We start from the raw sequence: 22439 nt of genomic DNA, 5'->3' as shown, positions 1-22439 counted from the left end.
TCTATTCTTTCCCATTCTTCCCTTCAGGCTTTCAAAACAGCTGTTCACCACCACCTCTTATCTTCCCCCATCCAAATCCTCGATCTTTTCTACCCCGATAATCCACCCAAGCCCACTTCCTTCAATTCTCCTGCTTTCCTTCCTGAAAGTCCCTTTAATGTCCATCTTCCCCTCGCCATGTTCCCCGTCCCATCCCCATCCCTCTCCCTTCCACAGTTCACCTGTGTCTGTTCCCCAATGTTTTGTCCCTTCCACTCCCGCCCCTCTTGTCTCATGCCTCCTTGCTGTGAGTTGTGTGTTAGCTCTCATACGAGCCTCGACCAAGGTATACAAAAAAAAAAAAAAAAAAAAAAAAAAAAAAAAAAAATTCTCGGATCAGGGGAGATTCACGCCCCCTTTCCTCAGACCAATGGGCGAGCGTGGCTCCGCCCCCGAGGTCATCCTGATCCGTATATTTGTATATTAGCTGCTCCTGCCGGCCTATAAGAAGGCGAGTGCAAGGTGAATGAAGTCAGTGGAGTCGGGTGGCGAAGTCATCGGTGTGGCAAAGAGTTGGGTTCTGGAGTCGGCTGAGAAGAGTTGCGGGAAGAGGCAAAGGAGCTCGGGTCCGAGGCGAGAAGGACGGCGGTCGGCGACGAGGTCGCGCTGTGGGATTGCTCGTCGCGGGACCCAAGCCAGCCAGACATTCTCCTCCCCCAGGGAATCAACAATTTCCCCTTTCCCCCGCGCTGAGATAGTGCAAAAGGGGGCCCCGTTCCCACCCCACTCCAAACGTCGTGCCAACGAAACCCGCCAAGGAGCACGGAGTCGGGGCACAGCCGCGCGGCCACATTTTGTGGCTCGTCCACCAACGCGTCACGAGGACGCGGGTCGGACCCCCCCGGTCTCGCGGACCTGGCCGCTCCTCCAGATCACGTGCACAATTGGCCTACAGGCCTGACTGCCCCCTTGTCTATGAGGGTGGCTTCTTTCCTTTGCTTTTGTGTAAATGTGTGTTGGCGCCATCTGTAAAGTAGAACTGTATACGTGTTGCCGTGTGTGCGCGTAGTCGGTAGTAACTCTGCGTCGTTGTTGCTTTTGTTTTGGTTGCTATATGTGCATTTTGACTATGGCTGTATATATGTGCTTTCCGTGTGCCGGGAAATAAATGTGCTTTGTGTGAACTGTTTTCCCGTTTCGCTTCGTCTTTTTTTTATTGACCCTCCATCCTGCTTCACGTAAAGGGTTCGTAGTGGGTGCAAAATGCCCGGTAAATAATCTGAACCGTCGAGGTCGACGATAACACCGCTCGGTTATCCCGATAGTACGGAATGGGCCGCCCAAGCGGCTCGTGTCCGGAGTCGACCTGCGGCGAGGTACGATCGCCCGGTTTACCATCCGCGTGGGTACTTAGGTAGGTCCAGTTTGGCGAACAACCCTATCCTACGCGGGTGGCCGACTGGCACGATTGTGGTGAGGTCGAAAGGCCCACCCGTGACTGGCTCCGGGCGATAGTTCCCTGAGGGTTACGACTGAATTGTCCTTCCGGTGGGCGACGTGGTCGCGGTTTGAGTGACATGGCCATCCGCACGCCGGCGGGCGCCAATTCGCAACAATATATATATATATATATATATATATATATATATATATATATATATATATATATATATGTATATGTATATGTATATGTATGTATGTATGTATGCAAATATAGTTATATATTTTCAGCGTGCAGTCGCGTGCCGACCGAAGGCCGCAATCCAGTCGTGGCTTTCCGTACCAACCCCGGAATCCAGCAACGGATGCCTTAACGCATCATAAACTTGTCAATCATTCTGTCCACGCGCTATAGGGTCAATTTCCGAATTGTCGATATACCTAACTATTCGTGCGGACAGAAATACTGAGAGTTTATACCTCGACGGGACTTGTACGAAAACGAGCATCTTAGGCGTGCTCGTTCCGTGTGCGAAGGTGAGCGGTTTTAATTTGCCAAATCCAGTCGGACCAGATTATCCCGTTTGTCGGCCCTAATAGCCAGTTTATTCCCGATACGTGCCGTGACACTCAATGGTAGAAAGTGACGCAACGAGCAGGCTGACATTCAAACAATGGGGGTTTCTTTATTTTAAACAAGCATGTAAGCAGTCAATGGGGGAATGGGGACAAGACTCGAGCAAAAAGCCTACAGCCGGTTCTATGCGGAATGTACAAACGAGTATGCACTTAACAACAATTCTACTTATCCAGACTGGCACCACAAACAGACACATGCACACGCAGACAGAGATTGTGGCAATCGCCTTTATTAATACCCTCTGCTCGGATGGAAGGTGAGCTGGAGGGAGGGGTCTATCTTGGACCTGGTCCTCGGGGCCAAACGGGACCCCTTGCACGATCCGGAGGATCCAAGCTGGCAAAGCCGGCAGGGCGCAGGCTAGTGGAAGAAGACCCGCACCGACCGACTGAATCTCCTCAAACTCTCGTCAATCTTCTCAGAGCTCTGTCTCCTCAACAGAGCTCACCTCAATCTCCTCAAAGCTCCCGTCGATCTCCTCAGAGCTCTCTCCTTCATAGAGGATTCGTCAATCTCCTCAGAGTTCCCGTCGATCTCCTCAGAGCTCTGTCTCCTTCACAGCTCCCGTCGATCTCCTCAGAGCTCTGTCTCCTTCACAAACCGAGGCCCTTCTGCGCATGCGCCCCCCGCACACTCCTCCCACCCACAAAATCGAGCGGAAAACCCCGCGACCGGCCAGGCAGAGGAGCGAATCCAGGCAAGGGCGATGCGGTGCGGTCGGCGGCGCTGGCAGTTGTGCGACCCCGAACAAAAGGGAAACCCAACCATTATAACAAACCGCAGCGCAGGAACATTTAAATACCCATTCGACTCGGGTTGAGGGCTATCTATAAAACACGTACTTAACAAGATAACTACTCTGTAGGGACCTGAATGGTGTTCTGTGAATTTCCATAACCATCACAATATATATATATATATATGTATATATATATATGTATATATATATGTATATATATATATGTATATATATATATATATATATATATATATATGTATATATATATATGTATATATATATATATGTATATATATATATATATATATATATATATATATATATATATATATATATATATATATATATATATATATATATATACACATGTATTGTGACGTCCACGGGACTTGAACAGTCCCGCCAACGTAGAATGAGCCGAAACGATGGAGGCGATTTATTTGTTTATAACCCAAACATGGCGGCTCAAATTGCTCTACCGCAAACGGGACGAGGAAGGTGGCACGAGTCACTTTTCACTGAGTTGATGATGTTTATTTGTTTTTATAATTACCAGAAATAACAAGACTCGGCAAGAAGAGGGATCCGGGGCGATTCGACGGGATGGTGTGGGATCGGGCGTGGGGAAAAACACAGACAATTCCAATGAATAGAGATCTCAAACCTTCTAAGGCGCCAAGTACACACACACACACACACACACACACACACACACACACACACACACACACACACACACACACACACACACACACACACACACACACACACACACACACAGTAGCTATTTCTGGTGGTCAGGCTGGACCGTGGTGTGGACGCAACTGTCCCTGGATCGGCGTCGGACGAGCCGGCCTTGCTCTCGCCAGGGGGGGGCACGAAAAACCGCGGTGCTGTCGACCTCCTGGTCCTGGCCCAAGTCCGCCCACAGGCGCCAGGGAACCAGCTCCCGCGCCAAGCCGCGAGCAGGAGAGGGAGGCAGGTCCGCCCGCCGCCCGACCCCGTACTCCGAGTCAGCAGAACCCCAGAGCCAACCAAAGCGAGGCATGAGGCTCGGCAAGGCTCCCAGACACGATCAAGAACACGATCGACTCAGCACAGCAACCAGGACGCTCTCTGCCGCCACAGCTTCAACACCAAAAAAACACGATCGTTCTGGTTGTAATCTTCTTCTTCTTCCTTTTCGACCCCGAACAGAACCTTTTTATCCTTCGTCCTCGTCACTCCCAATCGAGCCGTTTATTGGCCCACCGCCATCGCCTTCCGCCAATCGTGATCACGGGGCGGAGCCATCCGCTGCACTGTCCTGTGACGTCACGGCCAGTCTTCAGAGAATACCAAAAGGGGTTTACGCAGACACACTTACCCTATCCCGTGTCCCTATCTAATTACGTGACATTTATCATTTCCCCCTTGAAGAAATGAACATTTACTAGACAACTTATCACCACTGAATTGCTACTTATTACATCGAGATCCTGGTAAACTCGAACAGCATGGCATACCTAATTAAACATCCTAATTACCCTTTGAATGCATACCCCCCTCCCCTCAAACGTAACAATATGTATATGTATATATATATATATATATATATATATATATATATATATATATATATATATATATATATATATATAATATATATATATATGAGCCTGGTGTTGGCGTAGTGGTTAGGGTAGCGGCTTGGGATCCAAAAGGTCCTGAGTTCAAGCCCCGTTGTCCGCTTGAATTAATACACACCAGGAGGTTGACTCAGCCTGTCATCCTTCCAAGATCGGCGAAGTGAGTTCCAGTGTACTGGGCCCGGTGTATGCCCCGGTTTGAATAGGTGTACTATATCCCTGTGTCGTAAGAGGTGACCATGGTTGCGTCAGGAAGGGCATCCGGCGTAAAACCTGTGCTAAATCATTGTGCGGATCATAACGGATGATCCGCTGTGGCGACCCCTAATGGGAGCAACCGAAAGATGAAGAAGAAGATATGTATATATATATATATATATATATATATATATATATATATATATATATATATATATATATATATATATATATATATATATATATATATATATATATATATATATATGTACGACACCTTAAATGTTTTTTTACACTGTTTAGTTCCAAAATTAAACGCGTTTGAACATTAGACCCGGTGGACTGGTGGCCATCTTGGATTTGACCTCTCACGGTCCTCAGAGGTCAAATCTGACTTCTCTCCACATCTGAAAATAAACTTATGGTATTCACTATGTCAGAAAATTCATGCTTTTCTCATAAAACGCACAATTATTGTGCTTATCCGCTGTACTACAATACGTTTCGGGGCGGGGGGGATGCTCCTGGGTGCGATACCCGACAGTGGGCGCGTTGCCTCTGGCCCAAGCCGCACGTGTGGAGACTGTGCTCGTGAAGGAGGAGCTTGAGTGGAGAAGGGGCAGAGTCCAGAGGGCGAGGGTGGAGCAGTGGGCGGGATCAGGTTGGTGGTTGGTGTCGACGTGGTGTGGGTGGAGACGAGGAGGCGGAGACGAGGAGCATTAGGCGGGTCGTGGCGGTGTCTATGAGGCGTGAGCGGAGACGAGGAGCTGGAAAACAGACCGTCTGGGCCAGAGGGACTGCCCCGACTTTTATAGGGCCCACAGCGCGGTGGGGGGGGGGCATGCCGAATCCAAACGTCATCACCCGAATCGGGCACTGCAATTGGCCCCAACCCCTCACATGGCCCGCCAGCTTGGGCTGGAAACCGCCTCACTTCGTTTCTGGCAAGGCCACCCCAAACAGCGGCAATATTGTGCTCCGAACCCACGAGATGACATAAATTGCCCACACCGAAATTGGCACGCGAATCATCCTGCAAAACCCCCCGGCGACCGGTTGAGGGTCCCACACGCCCGCCCTGGCACTCGACCAGCGTCAATCAACGCGTTCGTTCCGCGTGCCAACGTGGCCCGCACTGTACATTCCCTGGCTCGATCGCAGAGACAAAGACATTCATGATCCGTGGAGAATCCACCGCTGGCAGCGAGGACCGAAGGCACATCGCCGTGGATAAAGCCATGCATGTTTCACGAGCGGCATACGTGTCTGCTTTCGAGTACATTCCATACGGTGCGCGCAGTTCCACCATTATAAACGTGGCCAGCGCTCGCGTTCACACGACTCCGCTAGTGTGTGCGCGGGGCAACCACCAACATGCGTCGGGTATTGAGGTTAAAAAAAGAACAAGCCGCTTCTACCCGCACACTCGTATCCTGCCCAACATGTCGTGGAGTCTGCTTTATTGGCCTCTGTTAGTGTTTCGTGCATCGTGGGCGTCGTGCTGGCCGTGTTTCCCGTGCCGTGAAAAATACCATTCGTGCAGCCTCCCAAGAGGCATTTATTTGCATACCTTTCTAATGCAATCGGCAATTCTCCCCAGACCATCGGAAGCTCGAGCCAACAGTCCAGCACCAACTAGCACATCACATGACTCGCTGCAGTTTCCCCACCGCGGTGCCGCTCGCGCTGGCCTCCAAGGTGCACGTGGCTGATTTACTTCAGGAATGATCAGAAAAGAAGAAGAGTGGGGATGAAATGAAGGAAAAATAATTTAAGCAACCCCATATATTAGATCATTGCAACGCACTCTCTTGTTGTCCCGCCAAACAAAAGGAAGGGGACTATCTACACGTATAATAATGGAATAATTGTCTTGGGACACCTATCTGTTGTATGCATGCGGTTCCAAGAACCGCAACAATATATATATATATATATATATATATATATATATATATATATATATATATATATATATATATATATATATATATATATATATATATATATATATATATATATATATATATACATATACATATATATATATATATACATATATACATACATATATACATACATACATACATACATACATACATACATACATACATACACATGCATGCTGGAGTTTTATTTTGATTGCACGATGAATTATCTTGTTGATTACGTATGAAAACACCACATCAAATTGTCATGCCAATATTAACACATATCAATATTAACACGTACTTTATTTCATCTCTGTCACACTTCAATGACGATGAGTGAACGACAAACAGTGCGTGGTTGTGTTCATGTCTTAATCTTCACAGACAGGAGAAAGTTCCTGTACTATTCTCACCGTACCCTTGTCTGACTGTACGTAATATTCCAATGTTAACGACAACCATATAGGTGTGATTGGCCCTTGGGTAATCGACACCATGGTCTCACCCCACTCGGATGATTGACAGGTGTGGTCCTGCCCACCCCTCATTCACCCTCATATTCTGAAGTGTAGTTTGGTGTGATTGGCCCTTGGGTAATTGTGTCGCTGTGGTCCCGCCCCGCAAGGATGACAGACAGGTGTGGTCCCGCCTACCCTCTCGTTTCCCCTCGTATTGCGATGTGTAGTTATGCAGTTATGCCGATTTTTCGTGGAATCCTTTGAAGTTCTGAAAAATTTGAGTTGTCATGGATCTTCCCACGATAAAATGCAGTCGATTTGTGATTAAATCAAGCCCTGAGCTTAAATCAATTTTGAGTTTGGCTGGCTGAAGAGAAGAAGAAGAAGAATAAGAATTGGGCTGTTTTGAGTGTCAGTTTTGTAGTTCAGTGATGTTGTCCAAAAGTTTAATGAGTGTTGTTGGATGTGAAGTCCTCCACAGACTGGTAGGTACTTTTACAGCTTTGTAAGTTTGTATCTCCGTAGATTTTTATTTATTTATTGTTAATGGTTTGTGTTGTATTAAACCTATGGAATGTCCATGCCATTCCCGACATAGGAAGTCCACTGACATCCTGATAACTACAAATATCTCTTTTTACCCACTTCACCCACTACCATTACAGTGCATCCCTTACTCATTGCTGCTCTCAGAGTTGCAGTTGTCCTGCCTTCGAGAGCTGGAGGACACGATAATTGCAGCGGTGTATGCGGACGTTGTCCGTGGTCGCTTGGACCAGCGAAGGCAGCGCCTTGAAGTGGAGGCGGCACTTAGCCGAGACTTACGGCCTGCAGATGTGGCCAACATTGCCAATACATTACGACAATGGTGAGTGTCATTGTGATTTGATCGGTCCACTCTCCTCAGCCAGTGTGGTCAAACCTTTAAGGAGATATCAAACTCTCATTTTCTTTGTCCCATTGCCCTAGGTGCGAGGGTTGTGAAGCGGTTGTGCAGGGAATCGAACAGCAGATCGTCAGGGCCAATGCTTATCGCGATGCACAACTATCACTGCGCCAACAGACTGAGAACGAGGTACGCTTCTCAGGGAGGGAGCTCAGAAAATGATGGTGATGTGTAATTTGTTTGAAGAACCATTGGACTTGAGCAATTGATTATTTCATAAATTTTTAAAATCTCTAATTACTTGGTAATACTGTACAATAGAAACCTGTGCCAGTTAAAAGGGTGCAGGATCTTATTGTAGTTAACACATGTGGTGCCAGAATGTGTGCGAATTGACCGATTTGGGTTCAGAATGTGTGCCAGGTAATGGGGTATAAGAATGTGTGCTAGTTGATTGATCGGGAGCAGGAATGCTTGGTCCTTGAGCTGTGCTTGTGAGACTATAGTGATCGTCTTAAATCATGCCTTCATCAGATGCTGACAGTGACATTTGAGGTGCGATGAGTACACCTGCTCCCGTTCTCTCCCTCTATTCCCAACTCCCGAATAAGGTTTCCAACTTGAGAAAAACCATGAAAGCTGCAGCTGCGGCTCAGGATGCAGACCCCTCTGGTGGTGCCGGAGTGAGTTCAGAGGTTGGAGTCAGTGGTGGGGCGGTGATGTGTCGGGATGGAGTGGGAGTAACAGCTGATGCACGAACGGCTGCCAAGAAACCATCCAAAGTAAAAGGGTAAGCGTAAAGATTGCAACAGAACGAGTTAATTTGGATTCACTTCCTGCATGTTGACTTGATGCCTTGTACCTCCTCTGTGACAGGACTACAGGTTGCATTAAGTTAATGGATAATTGGTTATCGAGGGTGCAGTGTGGTACAGAAGGTGCTTTAAAACTCTGTTGAATTAGCATCTCCATCTTCAGACATTTGGATTGTCTGAAACATGAGAAATGGGGATGGCCAGATGGAGGCCCCTGAAGTACGGTGGAAAGCGGATGCAGCGATGCGCTGCTCTGGCGCATGCTCCCATTCCTGATCTGACCTGACCTGAAACATGAAAAGATTTGTTCAGATGTGTCAAATTGTTGATCAGAGTTGTTATGTTAATGCATTGAATTCTGAAGGTTAACAGATAGGGTTCAGGAGCCTGTGCAGGAGCATGTGCTGGTTAATGGTCCTTGAGAGGAAAATGTGTGCAAGTAATGAAATAGACACATGGTTCAAAAGCTGAGCCTGTGCTCTATAACCAACTCTTCCTCAACCTGCAGACACTTCTCCAAGATGTCCAGATGAAGATAAGATCTGGTAGGAAGACTCTGCAGGAAGTTGTTTCCCTGAGTTTAGTGTGCGTTTTTTTTGTGCTCTCATGTATTAAAACCATATTGTGCTTCTTCTTTGCACACATTGCTAACATGTTTACATTTTCCTGTTTGATTCTCTTAACCTTTATTAACTAAACTAGCCTTTCTCCAAAAGAACGTGTGTGTGTGTGTGTGTGTGTGTGTGTGTGTGTGTGTGTGTGTGTGTGTGTGTGTGTGTGTGTGTGTGTGTGTGTGTGTGTGTGTGTGTGTGTGCGCGTGTCTGCGCTTGTTTACTGTTCTGAATTATGATTTATAGTCTGACGAATACGCGTGTAAGAAACTGACACTTGCATGTCTTTAAACTTTAAACACACTTGCATAAAGGATTTGCATAATTGCAATCTTCTGCAAAAAAGTTCCTTTGAAGTCATCACCCTCAGAGGGACGTGGTTGGTGAAAATGGCCCAGTGTCACCGAATTGAGAAGGCGTGTGTGGTTAAAATCCCATCAGTTATGAAACAAAAAAGTATCGCCAGCTCGAGCGATCAGAGGGGTTAGGCTCAAGTCCAATGTTTTGACATCTGAGTGGTCTACTGAGCCAGGTGTTACATATCCTCTTGAGAGGAGGTGTGATAAAGGAGGGGTGGGGTGGAGGGATAGGGGAAGGGATTGAGAAGAGGAAGCACTACATTGGTTGCTTGTATCTTCGTGGATGAGGACCACGAATGGCGGTTGAAACATCAGACCTGAGCCTCACTCCGAGGAATCTGCTGGAGTTGGTGGTACCTTTTAATGTGCGACTATGACCTCTGCCTCCCTACAAGTTCTTGTTTGCTGTGAAAGATTGTAGTAATGCACGGTCAACATGTTATTTTGATGATTATTTTGTCCATCTGTGTCAATCAACCGTGGTTGCATAAGACAGGTGCCCACCCGGTGCTTTCGACATGAAAAGTACATTTTCACTTTGTCGTATTCCAATCACCGATTGCATGATTCCAGGTATTTTACGACTAATCACGAGTTTCCGCCTGGTTGTACCACATGGCGCACTGTCTGTGTCTTGTCTCCAAGGTTAAGAGGAAGCGGAAAAATGTGGAGCAAATCCAACTGATGGGAACGGCCACCGTCAGGCCCATACGTTGGTGTCCCCTCACGTCCCTCTCGCTTCTCCATCGGATATTACCGCCTCAAGCCATTAATGCCTCCTGTGCACGAATATTGCTTTACAACGCAGACAAACAGTTGGTTGAAATAAACAGAGATATCCAACAAGGTTTCTCTTGATGGTGGTAATGTGCACATGCAGGACGAGAATGAAATTTATTTTATTTTTTTTATTTTAGACTCGCATGTTATCGAGTTTGGAGATTGATATGAGAGGCTTGGTGAGTGAGAATGAGAGGCTCGATGAGTGAGAAGTTTGGTGCGTTGGGCAGTTTGTGCGAGCTTAATAAACGTTTCCGAGTTCACCCTCCATTGATGTAAGCTTGTGTGGTGAGGAACTGTGTGAACAAATTGAGAAGGCCCTGGTGTGGTCCCATTTCCATCATCGTCTTGCCTTCGCTACCCCCTTCGTGCTTGGTTACCTTCCTCTGTGGACCTCAAATGCTCAGTAAAGAGGGTTGAACAGATTTTTGCTTTGAACAACTAAACCAAAAGCCCCTTCCCATTGCTTCATTGTTCCAGTTTGGCGGTTTTGCACTTCTGTGCTTGAATCACATGATCTCTCACATCGTCGTGTTTTTCTCTTCCCTCCAACCTTTGAGTGAAGATTCTCGCCACTCAGTAACTGTGTTACATCACTGGTCTTCCTGCTTGAGAGGAAATCATTTTACCAACGAATAATGGAACTACTTCACTTGTATTGTCTTCCCAAAAATGTCCCACACATTCACCTTCCTTTTGTTTTGTTTACCCATCGGGTGATCTTGTTCCAAGCATGCAACATGATTAAAAAAAAAAAACAGAACCGGGGTTCCGTGCATTAACCAAAACCATGCTGACTGCTTATAATTCAAAACACCTCACTGCACGGGAGAACGGGGCGGACAGCGGATTGGAATATTGCATTGCACATGGTGGACTTGTCATACCTTCTCCCACCTGTAGGTGGCGCTACAACCACCGGCCAGATAAAAAATACCCCTACACATTAATTGTGGTCATGCTGATCCTATTTAGCAAGTCTGGATGAAATCAGCCCAGAACTGTAGGAGTAATATGACACACACACACACACACACACACACACACACACACACACACACACACACACACACACACACACACACACACACACACACACACACACACACACACACACACACACACACACACACACACACACCTCCACCGTTCGATGAATTATAATAAGGAAGGATTCATGCTCTCCACACATTGCCAACATTCCTCTTTTGTGCCGATATTTAGCCTTTCTTCACATGCTTTCCCAAACATGTAATATATCGACGGAGTCGCAGCGAATTTTTTATAAAAAAATAAAAAATAAACCTTCAAAAAAATTAATATTCATTAAATTTTGTAAAATTGTCATGTTTAGGATCTTTAAATTTTAAAAATAACGATCTTCCTCCTCTTCTTGGAATAATCTTTCTGGGTGTCAAGAAGATGATGGGGCCCATCTATTTATTACGTATGCACATGTGGCAATTTTCACCGCACTCTCATGTGCACTGGTTCACCCCTGTGCCTGGAATAATTAAATAAATAATGCCTATTACGACTGGCAAATCGAATCATGAATATTTCAGCAATTTAAACTCGTGTAACTCGTGACCAGTATTAAACCCGAATTTTAATTAATTTTACTCGGTGGAATCAATATCTGATTTTATCGCCAATTTGGAGTGTTTGGAAGGTTGATGTTTCGAAAGTGGGGAGGGGGACCTCTCGCGTTTGGTGATGACGTCATACTTTAGCGTTCTATGGAGAAACCCGCGTTGCGACAAGACCGTCACGTGGCAGCTCCATGGGCTGGAAAATGCGAATGAAGCTCCGCTCCGTCTCCGCCCACGCACTCTAAGCCCCTCCCCGCCTCTGCTGGAGTCATCCAGACCGAAAGGTTCTCCAGCCTCGATGGAAATGGCAAGCAGCGAGTAAGCAGTCGCTTGCGTCTTCGTTGAGTATTGCGTCCAGCATGAGGTGAGTACAGTTTTCGTGTTGAAGGCGATTCCGTACGTGATGCAGGGGAGACAAACGAGCAGTTGGGAATGAGAAATCCTGGGAAGGCCCCAGGGGTGCACGGTTTTCGGCTTGGGCGTTTTTCACAGCTTCTGGTGGACCAGGTGACCTGCACCTGATGTGAGGGCATTTCAACTAAACATTAGTCACAGTCTCACATATACCGTTTTAATTTCTATTTCAGCAGTATGGCATACCTGCGTACCTACCTTAAATACGGAAATGTACTGTGCACCAGTATTTACAAGCCGACTGTTGGCTTCATGATTAACGTGGCTTGAAGATCTTAGGGTCTTGAGTTTGACTCAAGTCGTGCAGTGAAATAACACCAGGTGGGTTGATTCAGCTTGTCATCCTTCCGAGGTCGGCAAAATGATATCGGGGGCACTGCATCAGCGGAACAGCGGCAACCCCATCAATGATGAAAACAGCAGCCACAGTCTGCACATGAAATGATGAACAGTGTTTATGCTCAACAATGGAGCCAGAACTAAACAGCTCTTTATGGAAGGTGAAAAACATCAGTCCAGATAACGTCAATGCGGTCCAAACCACCGCCAACCACACCTCTGGGCTGCATCCCGACTACACCGACATGCACAACCCCGCGTACACCACCGAGCACACCCCTACTCTACCTCCATGCACAACCCCCACATACACCGCTGAGCACAATCCTAGTACACCTCAGCGCACAACCCCCGCGTACACCGCCGAGCACAACCCCGCGTACACCGCCGAACACATCCCTACTACACCTCCGTGCACAACCCCACGGATACCGCCCAGCGCAACCCTGTGTACACCGCCGAGCACATCCCTACTACCCCTCGTGCACAACCCCACGGACACCGCCGAGCACAACCCCGCGTACACTGCCGAGCACACCCCTACTTCACCTCCGTGCACAACCCCCACGTACACCGCCGAGCGCAAACCCGCGTACACCACCGAGCACAACCCCTACTCTACCTCCATGCACAACCCCCACGTACACCGCCGAGCACAACCCCGCGTACACCACCGAGCACAACCCCTACTCTACCTCCATGCACAACCCCCACATACACCGCTGAGCACAATCCTAGTACACCTCAGCGCACAACCCCCGCGTACACCGCCGAGCACAACCCCGCGTACACCGCCGAACACATCCCTACTACACCTCCGTGCACAACCCCACGGACACCGCCGAGCACAACCCCGCGTACACCGCCGAGCACACCCCTACTACATCTCCGTGCACAACCCCACGGATACCGCCGAGCACAACCCCGCGTACACTGCCGAGCACACCCCTACTTCACCTCCGTGCACAACCCCCACGTACACCGCCGAGCGCAAACCCGCTTGCACCGCCGGACACACCCCCACTACACCACTGAGTGCACCCCCCCCGCCCGTGTACACCGCCGAGCTCACCCCCACGTACACTGCAGTTCCTACCCCCACATCTCTTCTGTGTTAATTGATATGCAAGTACATCAGCAATGATCTCTCCGACTCTGGAAAATCCTCTTTATCTCTTTGCTGATGACTCCACCCTCTGCCATACCATCTGTCATCCCTCAGATCTGTTCGCTCACTGCAGATCTGGATAAAATCAAACTTGTCCAACACGTGGAACATGTCTTTCAATCCGGACAAATCTCACACTCTCACTATGTCTCTCCAAAAGGACTGTTGAGAACCCCCCACCCCCCATCTACTTTCACAACAATCCTCTGGAAGAAGTCCTTTCATTCAAGCTTCTGGGTCTCACTATCTGCCATGATCTTTCCTGGGAAAGCCACATTTCCAACCTGGCCTCCAAAGCCAGTCGCCGACTGGGAATCCTCCGTCGTGCAAAGTCCTTCCTCGGCCCGCCTGAGCTCCTGACCACTTACAAAGCTTTCTTCCACAGTCTGATGAAGTACTGCTCTCCCCTCTGGGCTGGTGCCCCCACCTCTCACCTTTCTCGGCTTCATGCTGTGGAAACCAATGCATTTAGGATCATTGGTGCGACTGAGTCTTTGGGTCTCTCACTGCTGGCAGGTTGGTGGTCTGTCTGTTTTGTACTGTTTCCTCGACGGCCTCACCCCCCCACCCCCCTTGCTCTCTGAGATATTTCCCTCCCCACCACCCTATATTTCCACAGGGTGCTCAAAGTCTGCCAACTACCTCATTCTATTAAAACTACAAAATCATAAATCACTGCTCACCTTCACTCTTTCATTCCTCTTTTTTTTCCTCACCTTTGGTACAAATTTCCACACTCTCTTCAATCCCACTATTCCCTCCAGGTCTTCAAAACAGCTGTTCACCACCATCTCTTGTGTTCCCCCATCCAAATCCTCGATCTTTTCTATTCCCGCTAATCCACTCCAAACCCACCTCCTTCAAATTCCCTGCTTTCCTTTCTGAAAATCCCTGTCGTGTCCATCTTGTTTACCCCTGTGTACCCCACACCATCCCTCTCCCTTCCATCGATCTCATGTCTGTTCCCCACTGTTTTTTTTTCCTTTCCTCTCCCACCCCTCTTATCTCCTGTTCCCATTGTATGTTCTGTGTGTTATTTCTCATACGAGCCTCGACAGAGTATACAAAAAATACATAACTAAAAGTACCGAAAGCATAGGAATTAGTACTGCATTATCTACTGAACAGGTTACCATTCATTCCTGGGTTTGTAACGTTTCCCTTGTTTCATGAAATAGTTTCTAGTTTTGTAACGGAATTGAACTCTTTCTCATGTACATTAACATTTTGATTCATCACACCGACATTCTTCAATGGAATCTTTGTTTGAACACAAATTAATCATACCATTCATAGGTGCAAAATAAAATGAAGAGATCTCCCTCGGAGTTCAGTTATCATTTGAAGACTTTTCTTGGTAATGGATACTGGTTTCGTAACTGGGGTCCACAAATACCTTTACTCTCTCCCTCCTTGTTCCGCATCCAATGAATGGTCTTCTTGGATCCTCGTATGCTTTCTCATCCAAATCTCATTTATTTGCTTACTCCATTACCCAGGTATCCTCTCCCTTGCAGCAGTGTCAGGTCATCAGATCAGCTTTGCTCTTGGATTTTAGAGACTTCACTTGGATTGAAAAGAAGGTGTTCCCATGAACATGTCAAAGTGGTTGTGGATTACGTGCTGATTATCGATTCGGTGCTTTGGTGGGTTGAGGTATGTGCGTGTGTGTGTGCATGCTCATCTATCTACGAGAGCAACACCACGATGGACAATATTATCCGTAATCAATAATTAGCGGGTCGATGGTTTGAAGTTGATGAGAGCCGAGCTTTTGTCCTTAATTGTTATGGGTTGAAATCTCACGGCCTTTCATTTCAGGATTGGTCTTAAAAATGTGAGGTCGAAGGTTATGTGGTATCTCAATTGTATGCTCCAGGCTTCTGATGGGTGAGTGTGAATTTTAATGTTTTGTAATAATAATAATATTGAAAATGATAATATTACTAATGTTTCATTATCAACACTTGGCAGCTTGTTTGCATCTTCACCAACCTGATCCTGCTTTCAGTAAAATTTGAATTGGTTTACTATCTGTTGTGCTGATGGTAAGTCGGCCATCTACCTGTAACTACGCTCGTAGTGTCGAGAATATTTTTGTTTAAAATGTAAGAGCAGGCTTTTTGGCTGGTGCCATGTCCATGCGATGTTCCCATTGAGGTTATGTTCACCGACATATTTTTGTCTATTGAGGTCCATTGACATGCTTTTGCGTATTGATGTTTGATCCATTGACATGTTTTGACCCATTGCTATTAAGTCCATTGTGATGTTTTGACCCATTGATATTAAGTTCATTGTGATGTTCTGGCTTATTGAGGCTTGACCCATTGCATAGTTTGGTTTATTGAAGTTTGGTCCATTGAATGTTTTGGCGTATTGAGGTTTGGTGCATTGAGATGTTCTGGCTTTTTGAGGTTTGTTCCAAGTGGAGATGTTTTGACCCATTGATTTGAAGTCCACCGAGATGTTCTGGCTTATTGAGGTTTGGTTCATTGCATGGTTTGGTTTATTGAAGTTTGGTCCATTGAATGTTTTGGCGTATTGAGGTTTGGTGCATTGAGATGTTCTGGCGTATTGAGGTTTGGTGCATTGAGATGTTCTGGCTTTTTGAGGTTTGTTCCAAGTGGAGATGTTTTGACCCATTGATATGAAGTCCACCGAGATGTTCTGGCTTATTGAGGTTTGGTTCATTGCATGGTTTGGTTTATTGAAGTTTGGTCCATTGAATGTTTTGGCGTATTGAGGTTTGGTGCATTGAGATGTTCTGGCTTTTTGAGGTTTGTTCCAAGTGGAGATGTTTTGACCCATTGATATGAAGTCCACTGAGATGTTCTGGCTTATTGAGGTTTGGTTCATTGAGTTGTTTTGGCTTATTGAGGTTTTGTCCATTGAGTTGTTTTGGCTTATTGAGGTTTTGTCCACAGATGTTCTGGGTTATTGAGGTTTGGTCCATTGTGATGTTCTGGCTTATTGAGGTTTGGTCCATTGAGGTTTGGTCCATTGAGTTGTTTGGGCTTATTGAGGTTTTGTCCATTGAGTTGTTTGGGCTTATTGAGGTTTTGTCCATTGAGCTGTTTTGACCCATTGATATCAAGTCTGTTGAGATGTTTTGGTTTGTTGAGGTTTTTTGCCCTCTTGCACTTTCTGCATATGTAACATTCTCTGAAAGTGTTCAACCTTTTGTTAGGTGATTGGTTCAATGGAGGATACCTTTGTCTGTAATTGGCTCTTGTTTTAATTTTTTTTTTATCCAACTTCATCATTCTTTGACTTTCTCTCCACATCTTTCATTCCATCCTTCCTTCAATTGGCTCTTTCAGAAATCCACCTGTTCTCAAAATGCGACCATGCCAGTTTTGTTGTCTCTTCCTAATTGTCTCAAACACCTATCATGTACTGCACCAACTTTAACACCTCTTCATTTCTCTTATATTCAACCCAACCAAATCATATCCATCCTTCTCCACATCCACATTTTGAAAGCTTCCAATCTCTGGATGTCCTCTTTTTCTTTTTTTTTTCTTCACGGTGCATGTCTTAGACCCACACAGCACAAAATTCCAAATTAAGGATTTAATTCACTTCCTCTTCAGCTGCTTGTTAAAGCTCTTTCTCATGACTTGCTTTCTTTCATTAATAAAAGTTTCTTCGGTCTGGCTAGTCTTTCTGATCTCTTTACGACACTTGAAATGTTCAGTCACCTCACCTACTAAGGTACTGAAACTCTCTGAGTTCTTGGGCAGTTCATGTCCATTGAAGTTGGTCCTCGTTCACCCACGTCTTTGTTTATGTCACAACTATGTACAAATAACCGATCAATTTGTGCACGTCGGTTTTGGTACCCCCACGTGCCTCCCGACCTTTCTCCTCTATCCTCAGTACGTCTTGCTTTGTGATCATTTTCTCCTGGTTCCCTCAGTTTTACTACACAGGGATTGCAGGCCTGTGTTCAAAGTTGCAGACGTTGTGCGTTTTATCCTCCGAGCATTGCTTTGGTAAACCGATACCGATTGGCTGGGAGATGCTTGACAACGGTTCTTTCAAGGCTGCCTCGTGAATTAGTAACCGAGCAGGCGGTGAAGCCCCTGTGGGATGTCTGCCGCTTGTCGTAAGGATCGGGAGGGCGGCAGAGGACCATGATGGGTACCATTTGGATTGTTTCATTTTGTACCGTTGATCACACGTATTTCCTCTCGATTACGTGTTCATTTCTCTCATTTTATTTATTCCTGTAGGCGGTTCATTTCACTCCAATAATTCCTGTGAATCATTCTCTCAACAACTTTATTTTTTAATTGATTCTATTTTACTCTTATTGATAACTTTCTTGCACATTTCTTTTTCTTATTTCCCTAAATCCGTTTTCCACGCAAAGTTCCATTTGATGTTTTCATTTCGTGAAGCCCAATTTTATGGTATCTGCTGGTTCAGTACTTGCACCTCATTTCCATTAGCTTGCTCTCTTATTTGAGTTTCTGTTCGCTCTCTGATAGCCATAAGACTGAGGCATGTAAAACTTCGATGGGATAATGTGGCTTATGAAGCGATAATGAGCGTTTTCCTCACCGCTGCTTCTGACACATGATCCCAGATTATTATTTTTATTTTTTTCCTTCACATATATTTCCCAAATGTGATTAGTTTTGAGCTGTAAACACCTCATTGTCCACTCATATTCCTTATTTTCCTCCTTTTATTTTATTTTTGCCACGTGGGGTCTTCCACCCCACGGGGTCTCAGCGCCGCTCTTGTTCTTTCTTTTCTTGTGTACAGTTCATTTGAACGTCTATTTCTCCATTATTCGTGAACAGAATTCGATGAAAATTGACAAGCATAAACTAGACACCTATGCGCAGGCATTAACTGATCGTAGAGCGGCCAATAGCCAAAAATTTAGCTTGACCCCTCCACACTTTAGAACAAGGCAAATTAGGTATCGTTAGATTCGTTAGGATGTCTACTTTGTGAAAAACGATGTTTTACAGTCAGATTCTAATTAAAACATGGCCATTTAACCCATTTAAACCATAAAACGCATAAACAATTGAGAATTTTGAAATCTCTTAATAATTGTTAGTTTGGCACTTACAAAGATTGAAAACTTGGTAACATCCCATTAATTCCTTTCTGCCAAGTACACTCTCACAATATTTGGGGTTGAAACCCACTTTAATGGGGTTTTGGACCCCCAAATACCCCAAAATTAGGGGTTTTACCCATTTTCTTTTTTTTGCCATTTTTGAGTCCAAAGATTTGATGCAGTACCCCTCCCCCACATTAGAACAAAACAAATCTAGTCTCATTTGATTTGTATGGATGTCAACTCTGAATATTGATGTTTGATTTGCATATTTTAATGCTAACATGGTTAATTAACCCCCTGTTTGCAAAAAATAAAAATCCATAATTTTTGGATTTCTCCTTAATTTCTCATTGTAACTGCACACTGTAGCTTAGACTCGTACTTTGTCTTCAGTTATACAAAGAAACCCTTGTGCAAAGCGTTACACTCATTGTTACTTTATCACTTTCTAATTGTGTGTGTGTGTGTGTGTGTGTGTGTGTGTGTGTGTGTGTGTGTGTGTGTGTGTGTGTGTGTGTGTGACCTCAAACTTTTTCCTTGCAGGTTTAAGAAAGTATGGAACCACCAGAAGAACCCCTCAGAAGAGGAGAAGAACAAGTCTTTCCGAATGCTGCATATTTTGCGAGACTTCATTATCCAAAACCCAAGCTGATAACCCAGTTGTCCAGAATCCTAGTCGAAGGATTGAAATCCATTCTGAAAGCTGCCGAACTTCGTAAAGATGGTGTCTATGATCGGCTGTTTCCAGTGAAAAACGACATCCTAAAAGGAGATACTGTTATCAAATTCCACCAAAAGTGCAGAGTAAATTATACGAACAAGAGGAATATCCAGATAGCCGAAAGAAACACTGGTACATGTGCTGACGGTGTCACTGCCGATGGCGCAACAGGTAGTGGGCCTACGGTTGGACTGTCTTGTCTCCGGCGATATGACACGTCGCAATTTGACATTCGATCAGGCTGTTTCATATGTGGGAAATCACATAGCTGGAAGGAGAAACTGTCGAATGTCTCAACTGGGACGGGGACCACCACACGGCAAAGAGTGCTTGATGCAGCCATTCAGAGAAACGACTATGAGATTCAAATGCGAATGCTGTCAAACACCGACTTGTTTGCAATGGATGCAAAATATCATCGCTCTTGCTATTCGCATTACATCTCGCTTAACAATATTAAAGCTGCTAGTGCTAGGGCTAAGGTTGATAAATCTGACAATGCGTGTGCCTTCAAAGGTTTGTGTAAGGAGATTGAAGAGACTGTGCTGTCCAAAACCATCTCTATCACAACCGTGTCTGTCCTGAATGAACGATTGGTCGCTATATCAGCAGAGGTCAACTCTAAAACCAACGAGTCTTGTACAACATGGAGATTGAAGGAGAAATTACAGAAGCATTTTGGAGACAGGATTTCATTCATCGTCCAGCCTGGGAAGTCTGATCTTGTATGCTCAGGGGATATCACAGTTGCCGAGGCCTTGAAACATGTTGTGAGGCTACAACTGCATGTAAATGAAATTGGTGAATGTGAACTCGAATCCTCTGATGATGTCAATTCAGAAGAGGACACTGTTCTCTTGCATAAGGCAGCTGGTATCATCAGGAAATGTATCGGTGACATTACATTTCAATCTGATCGTGATGATTCTAGTGGGAATATGGAGACAAAAAAGTGCAAGGACTTTGTTCCGAATAGTTTGTATGATTTCATTGCATTGTGTACTTCAAAGAAAGACTTTGACAGCGCTACAAGCTATGAATCTGAGACTGACATGGGAAACATTGAATTGAGAGTTCTTGCAATATGTCACAACATGATTTCTCGAGTTTGTAAAATCCATACCCCAATAACATTTGGTTTTGGTGTCAAGCTGCACCACGACCATGGTAGTCGAGAACTGATAGATGACCTGTCCTCTCTTGGACACAGCATACCTTATGATGAAGTGCGTAGATTCCTCACTGCCATTGCTTTGGACCAGCTGTCAACCAAGTCTGACGTTCATATACCACGTGACATTTCTGTCTATGATCCTGAGAATGTTATTAAGACCACTGTTGATGCCGCAATTGACAATTTCGATCAAAATTAACAGGCAATAGACGGAAAGAACACTACACATTCAATGGCTGTGGTGTTTTATCAAAGGTCCCCTAGGCCAGAAGAAACACCTTGCATTCCAAGATCAAACCTAAAAACCCGAGATGCACAGAGCTGTGATGAGGATGAAATCAAACGCTACAACAAACCCTGTACTAAACCAGAACCATGTGTGAAATGGGAAGTCAAAGAACTGGATAAGTCTGCTAATGATGTGGTACGAAAAGACTTGATTTGGGAAATTGCCCGTGCAAGTGCCCCTGAAACTTCACATGTTCTGGCTTGGGGTGGATTCAATTCTCTAGTTGGCGAGAGAGAAATTCCACTGACTCAAATATGGTATCTCCCATTCATTAATGCGCCACCCTCTGACTTCTCTACGATCTACACGACTTTTCTCAAATTGGTTGAAATTGCAACTGCATTAGGACAAGAACATGTTCTAGTCACTGCTGACGTGGCAACATATAGCAAGGCTGAACAGATTCTCTGGACTGAGCCAGATCCCTTGGCTGGTCGAGTGACGATGAGGCTTGGTGGGATGCATCTCACTATGGCTTTCATAGCTGGTATAGGGAAGCTGTTTAGTGATGGTGGTCTCCACAACATGCTGACAGTACCTGAAGTGTATGCTGATGCGTCCGTGAGTTTGATGTTGCAAGGGAAGCAGTATGCCAGAGGTCTAAGAGGAATCAGAATGGTACACGAAGCACTGTTTTACTTGTTTCTGTCAGCTGCCGAAACCTTTGCAATGAAAAATAAGTTACCCTGGTTGGATAATGAGACCACACACTTCATTGCAAATCTATAGAATACCTTCAAAATGCAATCCCCGGAAGCCTGCACTGCTGTGTGTCAGGAGATTGAAATGCGCTTGTCATCCTCTCTTCTCAGTACAATGAAGAAGTTCAAAGACACAGGAAGAGAACAATCAGCAACATTCCGTTATTGGATTAGCTTTCTGGATGCTGGTGACACCCTCTTGAAGTTACTTCGGGCAGACCGTGAGGCTGATTTTGAAATGCACCTTACCGCCGTCCTTGAAGTTATACCGTACTTCTTCCTGGCAGGCCGCAGCAACTATGCACGATACACCCCAGTCTATGTTGCGGAAATGCGTCACTTGGAGGTGTCAGCTCCACGAATGTTTCAGCACATGTCGGAAGGTGGTTTTGTTGTGAAACGCTCAGAAAGGACTTTCAACTGCATTCCTACGGATCAGGCTCTCGAACAGAGTATCAATCACGAGGCTAAAAGCCAAGGTGGTGTCATCT

At 45.6% G+C, this 22439-nt stretch overlaps 2 protein-coding genes across 10 annotated transcripts in view; both read left to right on the top strand.

Annotated features, from left to right (window-relative positions):
* LOC147027403 (COP9 signalosome complex subunit 7b-like) overlaps nt 1–10530 on the top strand; it is a 50985-nt gene extending 40455 nt beyond the window's left edge. For 4 of the 5 annotated variants that reach the window (XM_085876766.1, XM_085876769.1, XM_085876767.1 and 1 more), the window contains 4 exons: nt 7679–7881; nt 7983–8088; nt 8511–8689; nt 10330–10530. In XM_085876766.1, coding sequence (XP_085732892.1) covers nt 7679–7881; nt 7983–8088; nt 8511–8689; nt 10330–10369 — 528 coding nt within the window. In that variant the 3' untranslated portion in view covers nt 10370–10530. Of the gene's footprint in view, nt 1–7678; nt 7882–7982; nt 8089–8510; nt 8690–9222; nt 9260–10329 lie in introns of all 5 variants that reach the window. The other variant, XM_085876764.1, reaches the window with a different exon arrangement.
* A 1291-nt stretch (nt 10531–11821) lies between these two features.
* LOC147027402 (mitogen-activated protein kinase kinase kinase 13-like) overlaps nt 11822–22439 on the top strand; it is a 71262-nt gene continuing 60644 nt past the window's right edge. For 3 of the 5 annotated variants that reach the window (XM_085876762.1, XM_085876759.1, XM_085876761.1), the window contains exon 1: nt 11851–12420. The gene's annotated coding sequence lies outside the window, so the exon portion shown is untranslated. Of the gene's footprint in view, nt 12421–22439 lie in introns of all 5 variants that reach the window. The other 2 variants (XM_085876763.1, XR_015057028.1) reach the window with 2 other exon arrangements.

Source organism: Eptatretus burgeri, chromosome 4 (assembly GCF_056783735.1).
Source record: "Eptatretus burgeri isolate ZD-2024b chromosome 4, Ebu_testis_v1, whole genome shotgun sequence".
NCBI lineage: Eukaryota > Metazoa > Chordata > Myxini > Myxiniformes > Myxinidae > Eptatretus > Eptatretus burgeri.
The sequence above is the reverse complement of the archived record's forward strand: the minus strand, read 5'-3'. Positions and strand labels throughout refer to the sequence as shown.